The sequence below is a fragment of the Erinaceus europaeus genome, chromosome 2 (assembly GCF_950295315.1).
Source record: "Erinaceus europaeus chromosome 2, mEriEur2.1, whole genome shotgun sequence".
Lineage (NCBI taxonomy): Eukaryota > Metazoa > Chordata > Mammalia > Eulipotyphla > Erinaceidae > Erinaceus > Erinaceus europaeus.
Genome location: NC_080163.1, coordinates 38307552 through 38323858, shown reverse-complemented (window position 1 = coordinate 38323858; position 16307 = coordinate 38307552). Strand labels below are relative to the sequence as shown.

Here is a 16307-nt window from a genome sequence, read left to right as displayed (position 1 = left end):
TAAAAAAATTTATAAAAGTAATGATCAGGAGTAGGGTGGTAGCGCAGTGGATTAAGCACACGTGGCGGAAAGCGCAGGACCGCATAAGGAACCCATTTCGAGCCCCTGACTCTCTTGCGCTTCACAGGCAGTGAAGCAGGTCTGCAGGTGTGTATCTTCCTCTCCCCCGTCTTCTCTTTCTCTCTCCATTTATCTCTGTCCTATTCAATGACGACGACATCATCAACAACAACAATAAATGAAAAAGGGCAATAAATGGGTATAAATAAATATTTAAAAAATAAAGAAGGTAATGATCAAGACTCGGAACGAATTACTTAATACCTGAGACTCAATGCCCAAATTCTTCTGGGCATTGATTCGAAGAGCCAGTCTTTTAGCAATTTCTAGTTTCTCAGCATTTCCTGCAGTAGGAACAGGAATGCTGGATGTTCCAGGAGCAGCCATATCCTTCACTCTCTTCTTTGAATTAAACATGCTTTCAATTTGCTCATCAATCTAGACAAGGATAAAAAAAAAAAAGATTAGTAAAAATCAGATTAAAACTAATAATTCAGGTTTAACTACAGAAATTAACTAAGAATGGTTCTACCAAAACAGTAGAATAAAAGTTACTTTGTTAATAACTCAAACACATTGCTCAATAGGGAATTAGTAATTATTCATAAAAGGTAACACATTTAATTTTTAAAAAGCAAGGACTTTTCTTTTGTTGTTATTTTATTTTTATTATTGGATAGAGCCAGAAAGAAACTGCAAAGGGAAGAGGAGGTATCAAGGGAGAGAGTCAGAGAGACATCTGCAGCCCTACTATACCACTTATGAAGCTTTGCCACTACAGATGAGGTCCAGGAGCTTGAACCTTGGTCCTCGTGCACCATAATGTGTACACTTAACCAGATGCACCACCACCTGGATCCCTCAATAAATATTTTTTTAAAAATATTTTATTTATTTATTTTCTCTTTTGTTGTCCTTGTTGTTTTTCATTGTTGTTGTAGTTATTGTTATTGATGTTGCCATTGTTAGATAGGACAGAGAGAAATGGAGAGAAGAGGGGAAGACAGAGAGGGGCAGAGAAAGACAGACACCTGCAGACCTGCTTCACTGCCTGTGAAGCGACTCCCCTGCAGGTGGGGAGCCGGGGGCTCGAACCGGGATCCTTATGCCGACCTTGTGCTTTGCGCCACCTGCGCTTAACCCGCTGAGCTACAGCCTGACTCCCAATAAATATTTTTAAAATGAAATTTCCTGGAGCTGGGAAGTGGCATACTCAGTCGAGTACACACATTACTATGCTCAAGGACCTAGGTTTGAGCCCTGCTCCCCACTTACAGGAGGGAAGCTTCATGTGCAGTAACCATCATAGACAATTTAATAACCATGCATTTCTCAGCTCTGACTTTTTAAAAATTAAATATTTATCCCTTTGTTGCTCTTATTTTTATTGTTGTAGTTATTATTGTTGTTATTGATGTCACTGTTGTTGGATAGGACTGAGAGAAATGGAGAGGGGGGAAGAAAAAAGGGGGAGAGAAAGACAGACATCTGCAGACCTGCTTCACCGCCTGTGAAGTGACTCCCCTGCAGGTGGGGAGCTGGAGGCTCGAACCGGGATCTTTACTCCGGTTGTTGCACTTCGGGCCACCTGCACTTAACCCGCTGTGCTACCACCCAACTCCCGTCAGCTCTGATTTTTGACGTGTAAGATTTGAACCTAGGGCTTTGGAGCCTCAAGCATAAAAGTCTTGCTTTTGGGGCTAGGTGGTGGTGCACTTGGTTGAGCACACACATTACAGTGCAGTATTCTAATTTCATACAAAAATTATATTTTATTCCAAAATCCAGAGAAACAATCAAGATAATAGTTCGAGATAAGTTATATTCTATTCCATGATGAGACTTTATAAAATGACCAAAGAACAATAAAAAACTGAAGTGGTTTTAAAAGAAGGTCATAAATCTTTAATACTATTCCTTTCAAAAAGTGGAGCCTCTTCTTAAGTGTGGACTAGATGTGGTATCTTATTTCTAACAGAATAAATAAAGTGGAAGTATCCAGAGACTAGCCATAAAAGGCATTACGATTATTTCTCTTTATAATTCTTTGGATCACTTGCTCTTAGGAAACCCAAATGTTATGTCATTGAGGGCATGGAGACATAATGACTAAAACTGGATGCATTATGTCATCAAACTGTGGTTTGGAAGAAAATGGCCTTGCATCAGTGAAGTCATCAGTAGACTACAACTTTGGGAGGCCTTACACCAGAACTACCTGGGTAAAATCCTTCTACTTTCCTGATCCATAGGAAATGTGGCATTACACTTAACTTTTTTTTTAACTTCTCAGTTACCAATTTCTTATTGATATCTAGAATACTGACTTAACTGGAAAAACTGGAGTCACCAGGCCCTCATGAATCGCATGACTCCACTATTCCTACTTCAAATTTTTCATTCTGTTTCAGAGACAGAAAAACAGAAAAGGGGGAGAAACAACAGTGCATCTCCAGGTGTTGTCCATGGTACTACAATGTGGTGCCAGCTTAAACTCAGGTCTTCACAAACAATAAAGTCAATGCTCTATGAGATGATGGGCTATCTTGGTCCTTGACCTGACTGAATTTTAAGTCAACACGACAAATATACTAGAAGAACTGGCTGGAGGAGGTAGGAGATCTAGGTTTCAGTCTTGGTTATACTGAACTTCCAAGTGTAGTCATGAATCATTTGTTTCCTGAGCTTCAATTAAATAAAATGGGAAGATGAGAAGAAACTCATGGTTTCCAAAATTGTGTTCTAAGCAAAGAATTTTATAAATTATGTTTAAAAAAAAAAAAAAAAAGGTCTTAGCTCAGAGGTCCATGAAGGATGATAAATGACATAGGGGGGTTGTATTGTTAAATGGGAAACTAGGGAATGTTATACATGTACAAACTATTGTATTTACTGTTGAATGTAAAACATTAATTCCCCAATAAAGAAATAAATTACAAAAAAAAAAGAAAGAAAGAGGTGGTGGCACACCTAGTTGAGCACACCAATTGCAATGCTCAAGGACCCAGGTACGAGCCCCCAGTCCCCACCTGCAGGGGGAAATCTTTGCGAGTGGTGAAGCAGTGCTTCAGATGTCTCTCTTTCTTCCTATCACCCCTTCCCTCTTGATTTCTGAGAGAGAAAGAGAAGAAAATGAAAAAAAGGTCTGCATATGGGAAACCCCAGGTTTGATCCCATCACCATACATGCCAGGAATAGTGTTCTAGTTTCTCGTGCTCGTGATAAAAAAAATTATATATATATATATATAGAGAGAGAGTGTGTGTGTGTGTGTGAGAGAGAGAGAGAGAGAGGGGTATCTTTTTTATTTTATTTTATTTATTTATTCCCTTGTGTTGCCCTTGTTGTTTTATTGTTGTAGTTATTATTGTTGTTGCCGTTGTTGGATAGGACAGAGAGAAATGGAGAGAGGAGGGGAAGACAGAGAGGGGGAGAGAAAGATAGACACCTGCAGACCTGCTTCACCGCCTGTGAAGCTACTCCGGAGACAGAGGTATCTTTACAACAACCTAATCTTTATGAGCTATATAAAATCACTATCTCGGGAGCCAGGCGGTAGCGCAGCGGGTTAAGTGCATGTGGCGCAAAGCTCAAGGACCAGCAGAAGGATCCAGGTTCAAGCGCCCGGCTCCCCACCTGCAGGAGATTCGATTAACAAGTGGTGAAGCAGGTCTGCAGTTGTCTTTCTCTCCCCCTCTCTGTCTTCCCCTCCTCTCTCCATTTCTCTCTGTCCTATCCAACAACGACGACATCAAAAAAAAAAAAAAAAAAAGGACTTAGCTCAGAGGGTTAAGCTCACACAGTGTAAAGCACAAGAACAGGCTCAAAGACCCAGGTTTGAGTCCTCTGCTCCACACTGGGGGGGTGGGGGGGTGGGGGGGAGGTCACTTCACAAGCAGTGAAGGTATGTTTCTCTCCCTGTCTTCCTGATCTCTCTCAATTTCTCTGTCCTATCCAACAACAGCAACAAGGGCAACAACATGGGGGGAAGGTCTACAGGAGCAGCAGTGGCTTCACAGTACAGCCACCAAGCCCCAGCAATAACCCTGGCGGCAAACAAACAAACAACAACAAAAAGTAGGGCCATCCCACACCTATGGACATCTAATCTTTGACAAAGGTAACCAGACTATTATATGGGGGAAGCAGAGTCTCTTCAACAAATGGTGTTGGAAACAATGGGTTGAAACATGCAGAAGAATGAAACTGAATCACTGTATTTCACCAAATACAAAAGTAAATTCCAAGTGGATCAAGGACTTGGATGTTAGACCAGAAACTATCAGATACTTAGAGGAAAATATTGGAAGAACTTTTTTCCGCATAAATTTTAAAGACATTTTCAATGAAACGAATCCAATTACAAGGAAGACTAAGGCAAGTATAAACCTATGGGACTACATCAAATTAAAAAGCTTCTTCACAGAAAAAGAAACCACTACCCAAATCAAGAGACCCCTCACAGAATGGGAGAAGATCTTTACATGCCATACATCAGATAAGAGTTTAATAACCAACATATATAAAGAGCTTGCCAGACTCAACAACAAGACAACAAATAACCCCATCCAAAAATGGGGGGAGGACTTGGACAGAATATTCACCACAGAAGAGATCCAAAAGGCCGAGAAACACATGAAAAAATGCTCCAAGTCTCTGATTGTCAGAGAAACGCAAATCAAGACAACAATGAGATATCACTTCACTCCTGTGAGAATGTCACACATCAGAAAAGGTAACAGCATCAAATGCTGGAGAGGGTGTGGGGTCAAAGGAACCCTCCTGCACTGCTGGTGGGAATGTCAATTGGTCCAACCTCTGTGGAGAACAGTCTGGAGAACTCTCAGAAGGCTAGAAATGGACCTACCCTATGACCCTGCAATTCCCCTCCTGGGGATATATCCTAAGGAACCCAACACATCCATCCAAAAAGATCTGTGTACACATATGTTCTTGGCAGCACAATTTGTAACAGCCAAAACCTGGAAACAATCCAGGTGTCCAACAACAGATGAGTGGCTGAGCAAGTTGTGGTATATATACACAATGGAATACTACTCAGCTATAAAAATGGTGACTTCACCGTTTTCAGCCGATCTTGGATGGACCTTGAAAAAATCATGTTGAGTGAAATAAGTCAGAAACAGAAGGATGAATACGGGATGATCTCACTCTCAGGCCGAAGTTGAAAAACAAGATTAGAAAAGAAAACAGAAGTCGAACCTGAAATGGAATTGGAGTATTACACCAATGTAAAAGACTCTGGGGTGGGTGGGTAGGTGGGGAGAATACAGGTCCATGAAAAATGATGAATGAAATAGTGGGGGTTGTATTGTTAAATGGGAATCTGGGGAATGTTATGCATGTAAAAAAAAAAAAAAAAAAGTAGAAACGCAAAGCAGAAATTGACTGAGTTTGGAGTATGGCACCAAAGTAAGAAAGCAGAAGTACACTAGAGTTTGCAGTGAGTATCCTCCCTAACACTTCCTCTCCACTATTCCAAGCTTTGGGTCCATGATTGCTCAACAATTTATTTGGCTTTGTATGTTAACTCTCTTTTCAGTCACCAGGTTCCAGATGCCATCAGGATGCTAGCCAGGCTTCCCTGGATTGAAGACCCCACCAATGTGTCCTGGAGCTCAGCTTCCCCAGAGACCCACCCTACTAGGGAAAGAGAGAGGCAGACTGGGAGTATGGACCGACCAGTCAATGCCCATGTTCAGCGGGGAAGCAATTACAGAAGCTAGACCTTCTACCTTCTGCAACCCTCAATGACCCTGGGTCCATGCTCCCAGAGGGATAGAGAATGGGAAAGCTAGTGGGGAGGGGGTGGGATATGGAGATTTGGCGGTGGGGGAAAAAAAAAAAAAAGTAGGGCCACAGAAAAAATGAGCGAAAGTGAAAGTAGACAAATAATTTTTTTTAAATTATCTTTATTTATTTATTGGATAGAGACAGCCAGAAGTCGAGAGGAAGGGGGAGACAGAGAGGGAGAGAGACATCTGCAGCCCTGCTTCACCAGTTGTAAATCTTTCACCCTGCAGGTAGGGACTGGGGGCTCAAACCTGGGTCCATGAGCATGTGCGCTCAACAGGTATGTCACCACCCAGCCCCAGACAGCTACAGATATAATAGTCAGGGAGTGGGGCTGTAGCGCAGCAGGTTAAGTGCATGTGGTGCAGTGCAAGGACCAGCATAAAGATCCTGATTCGAGCCGCCGGCTCCCCACATGCAGGGGAATCACTTCACATGAGGTGAAGCAGGTCTGCAAGTATCTTTCTCTCCCCCTCTGTCTTCCCCATCTCTCTCCATTTCTCTCTGTCCTATCTAAAAATGACGACATTAATAACAGCAATAAAAAACATGAGCAACAAAAGGGAAAATTAAAAAAAAAAATCTTCAGTAATGCAAAGTCTTTTGTGCTTGTGGCACCAGAAGTGTCAAGTTAAATCCCCAGAAGTACTTTAAGTTAGAGCTGAGTACTGTTCTTGTTTAAAAAATTGGGCCAGAGGTAGATAGCATAATGCTTATGCAAAGAGACTCTCCTGCCTGAAGCTCCAAAGTCCCAGGTTCAATCTCCCACACAACCATAAACCAGAGCTGAGCAGTGCTATGGTAAAAAATAATATTGATGATGATGAAATAAAAAGTTTGTGAAGAATAAACAAAACACATTTTAAAAAATTATCTTTTTGATGAAAACACATAAATAGGAATATGTGTATAAGTGCACAGAAAAAGGTCAGGTAGAATGCAAATCAAAAAGTTTGCATTACAAGACTATATCAACAAACATGTACAAAGTGAATAATTGTTTCAATTGGCATGAATGAAGCTTACATTATTACTTACATCAACAGCAGCATCCTCATCATCTGAATCTTGCAGTCCAAGAGCCGCTTTTTGTAATTTCTTTCTCTCATTAGCCAAAGCTTGTTCTGTTTCATCAAACTTGAATCCCTTACCAGAGAACCCACTACTCTTTTTAATTATTTTACCTTCCTTAGAATGCAAAACAGAAAAAAAAAATTTTTTAAGTTAATTTCACAGTAAAAATATAATGCTCAAAATTGAAACAAAATAAGTATTTGTCAAGACAGTATATGTTTATGTAATAAAGGAACTCAATCCAGCATATCTGAGATAGTAACTCTCTGGAAGTTACACAAAACGAAATTTCCTTAAAATAAATGAAAATAATTCCTGCAAGATGTATGATTAATAGTCAAGGTTCAAAACGCAATAAAGGTCTGCACAAAAGTACTAAGAGTTTAAAAACTTACAGCCTTTTGCTGATCTTTGAAGTCACTCCAAAGTTTCTCTAGATCAGGAGGAACCGTAGTCCCAGACAATTCAAGAGCTTTAATTATGTCACCTGCATAGCGAGCTTGATCTTCAGTGATAAAAGTATATGCATAGCCCTAATGAATGAAGAAAAAGTATAAACTTTTACACACTAACAAATCCTAATTAGATCACAAGGTTCACATGTGTACTACTCAGTAAACCGTCTTAAGACTAGCTCAAATACCAGTAAGTTTTAGAGTTATACCAGGTGCCAGGCAATGGCACATCTGGTAGAATGCACACATTATCTATCATTCACAGGGGGAAACTTCACCAATGATGGAGCAAAGGTGCAAGTGTCTCTCCTTGCTCTATCTCTACTTCCTCAATTCCTCTGAATTTCTCCATCTCCAACAACAAAAGAAATAAGGGGTTGGGGGGAATGACTGCAAAGATCACAGGATTCATCCTACAGACACTAAGCCCCAATGGCAACACTGGTGACAAAAATAAACAACAAAAACACGCTAAAAATTGTAAGGACTTTAAAGATTTTAAATAAGCAAAATAATATTTTTATTTGCAACTTTTCTTATGTGACTTAATTTTTTTTTGCAATATTGTCTTATCATTCACTTTGAAGAAACTTTTTCTCATTTATTTTATTCTCATATTGAAGATTGCTATTTTTCTTTTTAAAATTTTTATTTGTTACTGGATAGAGAGAGAAACTGAAAAAGGGGGGAGATAGAGAGGAAGAAATACAGAGACACCTGCAGACCTGCTTCACCGCCTGTGAAGCGACTCTCGTGCAGGTGGGGACTCGAACCGGGATCCTTATGCCAGTCCTTTTGCTTTGCGCCACGTGCGCTTAACCTGCTGCGCTTCTGCCCGGTTCCTGAAGATTGCTATTTTCCTTATGATACAGTCTCCTAAGAGTGGTATATCAATAGTTTATATCTATTACTAAATGTCACAAATTTCTCTGACAGAATGCTACAGGATGGTTCTGCTTATATATGCAACATAGAAAACTGAAACACATGAATAAAAACCATTAATGTTGGTTAGGTGTAAAACTTGGGCAACTACCTAATAACTAAAGACTTAATTATTTCATTAAGTAGGGTAATATCATTCATCTCAAAGAGAAGTTACGAAGAAACATAATATATATGAAGCACTTGGAAAATGACTTACACTTGAGTATATATTCCACAAATGACTTACTATTTTTTAATATTTATATATTCCCTTTTGTTGCCATTTGTTGTTTATTGTTGTAGTTATTGTTGTTGTTATTGGTGTCATTCTGTTCGATAGGACAGAGAGAAATGGAGAGGGATGGGGAAGACAGAGAGAGGGAGAGAAAGATAAACACCTGCAGACCTGCTTCACTGCCTGTGAAGCAATTCCCCTGCAGGTGGGGAGCCAGGGACTCGAACCGGGATCCTTATGACTTACTATTCTTACTGATACTGCCATTACTACTATTGTTTCATATACAAGAAAGTGTTCAGGACCGCTGCCAAGTGGTAGTGCATCTGGTTGAATACACATTACAATGCACAAGGACAAGGTACCAGGAAGTGCCTCGTCTGGTTAAATGCACACATTACAATACACAAGGACCCAGGTTTAAGCCCCCAGTTCCCACCTGCAGGGGGAAGGTTCTAAAGTGGTAAAGCAGGTGTCTGTCTCTCTTCCTCTCTACCTCACCCTTCACTCTTGAAATCTGGCTGTCTCTATTATATAAAGAAAAAAATATTTTTGAAGTGTTCAGGGTTGAAGTATGAAATGTTTGAAATCATTTATCCATTTTATCTACTTTTAAAATTGAAGTAAGAAATTTATCATTATTTCCAGTAACAGCATATTGTCTTCAAAATTAATGACTTAGATCTAAATACTTTTCAGAATACAAATGAATAATAAAAAAAATAAGTACTGTTTATGTACAGAATAGGGTACTGTGTAATAGTGGGTGTCAGAGATAATGGATATGGATATAAATATATTTATGATCTCACATTTTTTAAATAATAGAAGATTTCAGGGAGTCAGATGGTAGTGCAGCGGGTTAACCACATGTGGCACAAAGGATCGACATAAGGATCCCAGTTCGAGCCCCTGGATCCCCACCTGCAGGGTAGTCACTTCACAGGCGGTGAAGCAGGTTTGCAGGTGTCTATCTTTCTCTCCCCCTTCTCTCCATTTCTCTCTGTTCTATCTAACAACGACGACATCAATAACAACAATTACAACAACAATAAAAACCAACAAGGGCAAAAAGAGGGAAAATGAATAAATATTAAAAAAAAAAAAAGATTTCAAACTATATACACATATGCACATATGTGTGCAGATACTCTTTAGGGAGCACAGATAGTTAACAGTGCAGTCACCTGATAATTTTAGCAATTCTTAGACAAATATTTATAATAATGTACATCAAATATTTCTGCACTTGAAAACATCTTCAAAATATGTCTATAACTTCTATTACCGGTTCTCTTACTAAAGAAATGCCTGCATGTTAATACAAAGGAAATTAACTTAAAGCAGTTATTTTTACTTTGTTGCCTGCTCTTCCAGTCCGTCCTGCTCTGTGCACATAGTCTTCATAATGGTTGGGGCAGCTGTAGTTTACTACAAGAATCAAATGTTTTACATCTAGACCTCGAGCAGCAACAGAGGTGGCCACAAGAAGTTTGCAGGTGCCATTCTTAAAGTCATTTATGATGCTATCTCTGTCATATTGATCGATGCCTACAAGAAAATTAAAGAATCGTTAAGCAAAATTAAAACAAAAAGCTGTAAAACAGAATCAAAAGTTTACTGGGAGGTGGGGGCTTGTTTGTTTTTTACTAGAACACTGCTCAGCTCTGGTCTGAGAGACTGAAGCTGGGACTTTGGAGACCCAGGGTGAGTCTCTTTGTATAATCATTATGCTATCTCCCCCACCCAAAAGTTTGATTCATGACACTCAAAAAAATTAAATACACGGGAGTCGGGCGGTGGCGCAGTGGGTTAAACGCACGTGGCACAAAGCGCAGGGACCGGCGTAAGGATCCTGGTTCGAGCCCCCGGCTCCCCACCTGCAGGGGAGTCGCTTCACGGGCGGTGAAGCAGGTCTGCAGGTGTCTATCTTTCTCTCCCCTCTCTCTCTGTCTTCCCCTCCTCTCTCCAATTCTCTCTGTCCTATCCAACAACAAGGCAAAGTCAACAATGGCAATAATAACCGCAACGAGGCTGCAACAACTAGGGCAACAAAAAAGGGGAAAAAAGGCCTCCAGGAGTGGTGGATTCATGGTGCAGGCACCGAGCCCAGCAATAACCCTGGAGGGGGAAAAAAAATTTAAATATACAATAAAACAAATTTCACATAAATTACTGCTATTAACTCACCTAAGAATCTTCTACATGTGTACTAGCTTAGCCTCCTTTCTTGCAAAATAAAAATAATTTCAGAAGCCTAAACTCAGAAACATTAATTTAAATGGTTTTGTTTTTTTCTTTGGGGGGGGGGGGGTTTGGGGGTTTCCAAGTCTACTTCCCCAGAGACAAGCCCCAATATTGTCAGCCCCAAGTCAGCTGAACCCTCATCCCCACTGGCTTGGTCTACAGACGTCTGAGTCCAGAAGTAAAGGTAAGTAAGGAGATCTCTCTACCATGGTTTATACAAAGCAGATCACCTACAAAATTACCAACTGGCTCTCATAAGTGTGCCCTCCACTAGTAGGTTGAAGAAACCTCATAATTACAAATCTGATACTGTGGCACTTTGTGACAGTAGAAGAGTTATGAGAAACAATGAGGTGGTGATGCACCTGGTTAGCTGTATATGTTACCACAAACAAAGACAGGTTCAAACTATGGCCCTCACCTGCTAGGGGTAAGCTTCATGAATAGTGAAAGAGTACTGGGTTGGTCTCGGTCTCTCTCTCTCTCTCTCTCTCTCTCTCTCTCTCTCTCTCTCCCTCTCCCTCTCCTGCCCACCCCTCTCAATTTCTCTCTCTGTTCTAACAAAATAAAATTTAAATATTAAATTTTTTATTTAAAAAAAAAAGTGTTATAAAAAGTCCAATGAACTTAATTCACAAACTGTTCTTGGCTTTACAGGACGTGAGGGAGGCCTATGTGGTTGGCCTTTTTAAAGACAGTAATATGTGTGCTGTCCTTCCCAGATTTGTGACATTTATGCCAGGAGATATCTAGAGAGCATGCAGCATACTTGAAGAATATACTTTAAAATCCACTATGGTGGGAACCATTTCACTCTTAAAATAAAAAATAAATAAATAAATAAACAAACAAAAATTCCTGTCCTTTCTTCCTGTTATTGGTAGGTGTTTTCTATTTTTTTAAAAGCAGAGCACTGATCAGCTCTGGGTTATAGTGGTACAGGGAATTTAACCTGGGAGCCTCAGGCAAGAGTCTCTGCAGAACCCTTATGCTATCTACCCCGTTACTTATTGGTAGTTCTGAACATTAAGGTATATATTCTTCCACAGAGGTTCAGAGGTACCAACATACATAACTGCAAGAACTGAACTTAAAATTTTCTGGTTCATGTTATATTGTATGATGTTATTATATATGATAGACAGACAAGCAGGCAGAATGAACTGCAGCACTATCTCACTGCTTGTGAAACTTCCCCTACAAATGGGGACTGGACACTTGAACCAGGGTTCCTGTACATTCAAACATGTACAATTAACAATGTGTGCCCTTTTTTTTTTAACCCCAGAGCTCTACTCAACTCTGGTTTATGGTGGTGCAGGGGGTTGAATTTGGTACTTTGGAGCCTCAGGCATGAGTTTCTTTTGCATAACCATTATGATATCTCCACCATCCCTTTAAGTTTTTTTTTTTTTTAATATCTTTAATTTATTTTAAAATTCTGGTCTCTGAGATGGAATAACAATGGCACTTACCCCCAGTGATACAAAATTTAGTTCCAAATTAAAGAGAACAAAGTCAGTATCATTCAAAATTAAGCATAGTTAGGCAGAGAAGAGAGTATCAGAGTACAACACCTGCCTTTCATGACTCCACAAGTCCCAGGATCAATCCTGGTAATTTCATATGTGTGAGTTGAATAATGCTCTGGTCTCTTACCTTCTAGAAAATAGATGATCAAAAATACCTAATTCAGTAGCCTAAGAGGTAGCATCATAGATAAAGTACTGGACTCTCTAGCATGAGATTCTGAGCTTGATCCCTAGCATTATGTCTCAGAGTAATGCTCTGGTTTTCATTAATAAATAGACCTTTAAAAAAAAAACAAACTGTCTGCTTTGCCATACAAGAGATCAAAGTTCCAACCCAGCTCTCACCACACAGGTGATGTGATGTCTTCCCTCTCAATCCACACTCTCTATTCAAATCAATCTCTCTATTCAAAAAAGTCAGACAGAAACAGTGAAGTCTCAGGGACAACAAAAGGTAATCAACTGATAGCTTAAAGAGTATCCCTAGCCCTCCTCGTGGGTGCATGGTGCAGAAGCCAGGCTTTGGGGTAGGGAGGGGCCTTAATCCTCAGCAGTGAGGGTATTCTGAATCTGCATGGACCTCAGTCAAAGCTGCTCAGTCAAAGTGGTGGATCTCTTCAGCTGGCCTGGGTATTGGAGTGTAACTCTAGTCTATAAACTGCTCACATTTGTACACTCTCACCTTTGTGTTCTGCACCACACTCCCCACCCCCTTCCCATTCCTGACCTATGAATCATTCACTTCCATTTTTGTGGAATGATTATTTCAGGAAAAACGGATTTTTTTTTAAATATTTATTTTATTTATTTATTCCCTTTTGTTACCCTTGTTGTTTTATTGTTGTAGTTATTATTGTTGTTGTCGTCATTGTTGGATAGGACAGAGAGAAATGGAGAAAGGAGGGGAAGACAGAGAAGAGGAGAGAAAGATAGACACCTGCAGACCTGCTTCACCGCCTGTGAAGCGACTCCCCTGCAGGTGGGGAGCCAGGGTTCGAACCGGGATCCTTATGCCAGTCCTTGTGCTTTGCGCCACCTGCGCTTAACCCTCTGCGCTACAGCCCGACTCCCGAAAAACGGATTTTTAAGAAGGAAAAAAGACTAAATTTTCTTGCTTAGTTTGCATATACAGACTGGATTTTTTTTTTTTAAACTAGCTGTTTCCCCAAAGGAATGTCTTGCTTATTGTTGACATTTGGTATGTTTCATTCATTGGAGTATTTCTTATTTTTATGTATTTAAAAAGCCTTTGAGAAATACAGGATTTGATAAACATTTTTAAGGCAGGCATAACCCAAACTGTTTTGTTTGTTTGTTTGTTTTGAGAGGGCTACCTTGCTGGTGTGGTTAAAAACAATAAAAGGTGTAGTTAAGTTTTTTTTCTTTTGATATATGATTACAAAATCACTCTAAAACCTATTTTTACCATAGAAATTTAAATTATAAAATAGGGTTTATATTTCTAAGATACAATTAATAGGCTTTTCTTGAACTGCAAGGTTTTTTTCATGTTTACTTTTTGTACAAAAAGAAAACAAAAAAAATCCCAAAATTCAAAAAACTTAAAGCCAGAGAAAAACTGTGCCTTCTATTTAGCTTTGATTCTAGCCTTGGCAAATGTTTAAATAATAATAATAAAAAGAAATCTAGGTTTGAATTAATCAGGTTCAGAGTATACTGGGAACTGTGAAATCCCACTTTACTCTTTATGCCTTCTGTTAGCATTTGTTATGCCTTATTCTGAAACGGTGTCTCAAACTGGAAGGCCTTTGAGGACACACACTTCTATTGTGGTCCTTTCATCTAGTTGATCAGAATCTTAATCATAGCCCGTAAGAAGAAATGTGACTTTAATGTTGGACTATGCTGATGTGCTTGTGTCTGTTAGCTGTTTTTTTTTTTTTTTTCCCTCCCCTTTAAATTATAGCATTATGGTAAAATTCTGATTTTGTTATTGATGGGCATGCAGTGGGTGTTTCTTGGAAGTGGCCAATTTTTATTAAAATATTTCTGGAAGAAAAAAAAAAGAGTACCCCTAAAATTAACTCTTTGTTTTTCTCTACCTGCTTCTAATAAAAAGCACAGTATTTGGAAGCATTTAACACATTTCAATTCTATGAAATTAATCATCACCTCCATGAAGAGACATGCAAGGATAAGAAGCTCTCATTAAATCCTTCAGAAGACCATCAGCATGCTCCTGCTTATCCACAAATATAATGACAGCTCCAGATTCTTGATAATGGCCAAGAAGCTCAAGTAACTTTAAGAATTTCTTTTCTTCTTCAATCACAATCTGAAAACACCAAATTATATCAAGTTGATCGAGTTAAAAAAAATACATTTCATGCACTTTATCCATGGAAAAAGGATAAATATCTTGCTAAATCTTTATGAATAGAACAGGATAAGTCAAGTGTCTATCTCTCCCCTCTCCATTTCTTGCCAGGTTAGCCTGAGGGCGTTTCTTCCCAGGCACGTGCTTTATAGATTGGAGAGAACTCGGCCAGAGCCAACCTAGGCTGCTGCTCACTCAGAGATGCGGGAGAGGAACCAGGAACTCTTGGCTAAGTGGGAACGCAATGCAATTCTCCTTTATTGACCAGAAAAGAACTGCCTTTATACCTCGCCAAGCAGAAGTGGCAGGTCGGAAAAGGAAACTGGTAGGATAGGGGGTGGAGAGGAGAAAAGAGCTCGAAAGTAGAAAGCTTCCATCTAACCAGTGGGGATTAAACCAATGCCCTGCAGGCAGAGTGGGTCTCCGACAAAACAATGATTATGTAAATAGACCACAGCTTTAAGCAATGGAGCAGGGGAGAGTTGGCATAATGCCCAACAATTTCTGACTATCTCTATCCAATAAATAAAGATAATAAATTTTTTTTAAGTACACTTCAGGAACCTGGGGATATGCAGTCGGTTGATTGCATTTGTTACAGTGCACAAGGACCCAGGTTCTGGCCCTTAGCCCACACCTGCATTGGAGAAGCTTTGCAATCAGTAAAGCAGTGCTGCAGGTCGGTCTATTACTCTCCTCTCCACACTTCTCTTTTCCCCCTATTTCTGTCTCTATCAAAATAAATGAATAAGTAAAATATAAAGTAAAATAAAAAACCAGGGGGCTGGGTGCTGGTGCAGCGGGTTAAGTGCACATGGCATGGCATAAGGACCCCAGTTTGAGCCACCAGCTCTCCAAATGCAGAGGGGTTGCTTCACATCTCTCTTGATTTCTCTCTGTCCTATCCAACAAGAACAACAATGATAACAAGGGCAAACAAAATGAAAAAATAACAGCCTCCAGGAGCAGTGGATTTATAGCGCAGTCACTGAGTCCCAGCCAATAACCGTGGAGGCAAAAAATAAAGTAAAAGAAATAAAAAAATGAGTAAAATACCAGGGCTGAGGAGACAGCATATTGGTTATGCAAAAGACTTCTTTATTTTTTTGTCAGATGAAACAACTTTATTTCAGTTGCCTTTAGTACTACAAAGAAACGATGTTGTTCATATAAAAAGAGTAATACAGATAACCTGTGATTTTTATAAAATTATTATTAGACCCTCTTAAAGAAAAATTCATCCCATTATATGGTTTCAATGAGGTTATTTGGAAAAAGATTCACATCTGGACTTTCATGCCTCAGATCTGAGGTCCTAGTTTTAATCCCCAGCACCACCATGATCTAGAGCTGAGTAATGCTCTCATCTTTCTCTCCACATCTCTCTCTCATTAAAATAAAACAAATACAGTATTTCTTAAAAAGGAAAAAACACCCAAAAAAATGCATTTTAAACAACCAACTTCATAGGATAGTATACTGAATCACATATAGGAAGATTAAAAGCTACAATTAATATAAATTATTTTAGAAATTATTTGTCAGGATATCGGGCTTGTTGAATGCAAATGTTACAATGTGCAAGGACTCAGGTTTAAGGCCCTGGGACACACCTACAATAGGAA

The 16307-nt window shown here is 39.4% G+C and overlaps 1 protein-coding gene across 1 annotated transcript in view; it reads right to left on the bottom strand.

Annotated features, from left to right (window-relative positions):
- The window catches only part of DDX46 (DEAD-box helicase 46), an 80637-nt gene that overhangs the window by 21050 nt on the left and 43280 nt on the right, over positions 1–16307 (bottom strand). The window contains exons 14-18 of the mRNA XM_060171335.1: positions 14478–14640; positions 9923–10116; positions 7344–7481; positions 6913–7062; positions 325–498 (exon numbers count right to left, since the gene is read on the bottom strand). Coding sequence (XP_060027318.1) covers positions 325–498; positions 6913–7062; positions 7344–7481; positions 9923–10116; positions 14478–14640 — 819 coding nt within the window. The remainder of the gene's footprint in view (positions 1–324; positions 499–6912; positions 7063–7343; positions 7482–9922; positions 10117–14477; positions 14641–16307) is intronic.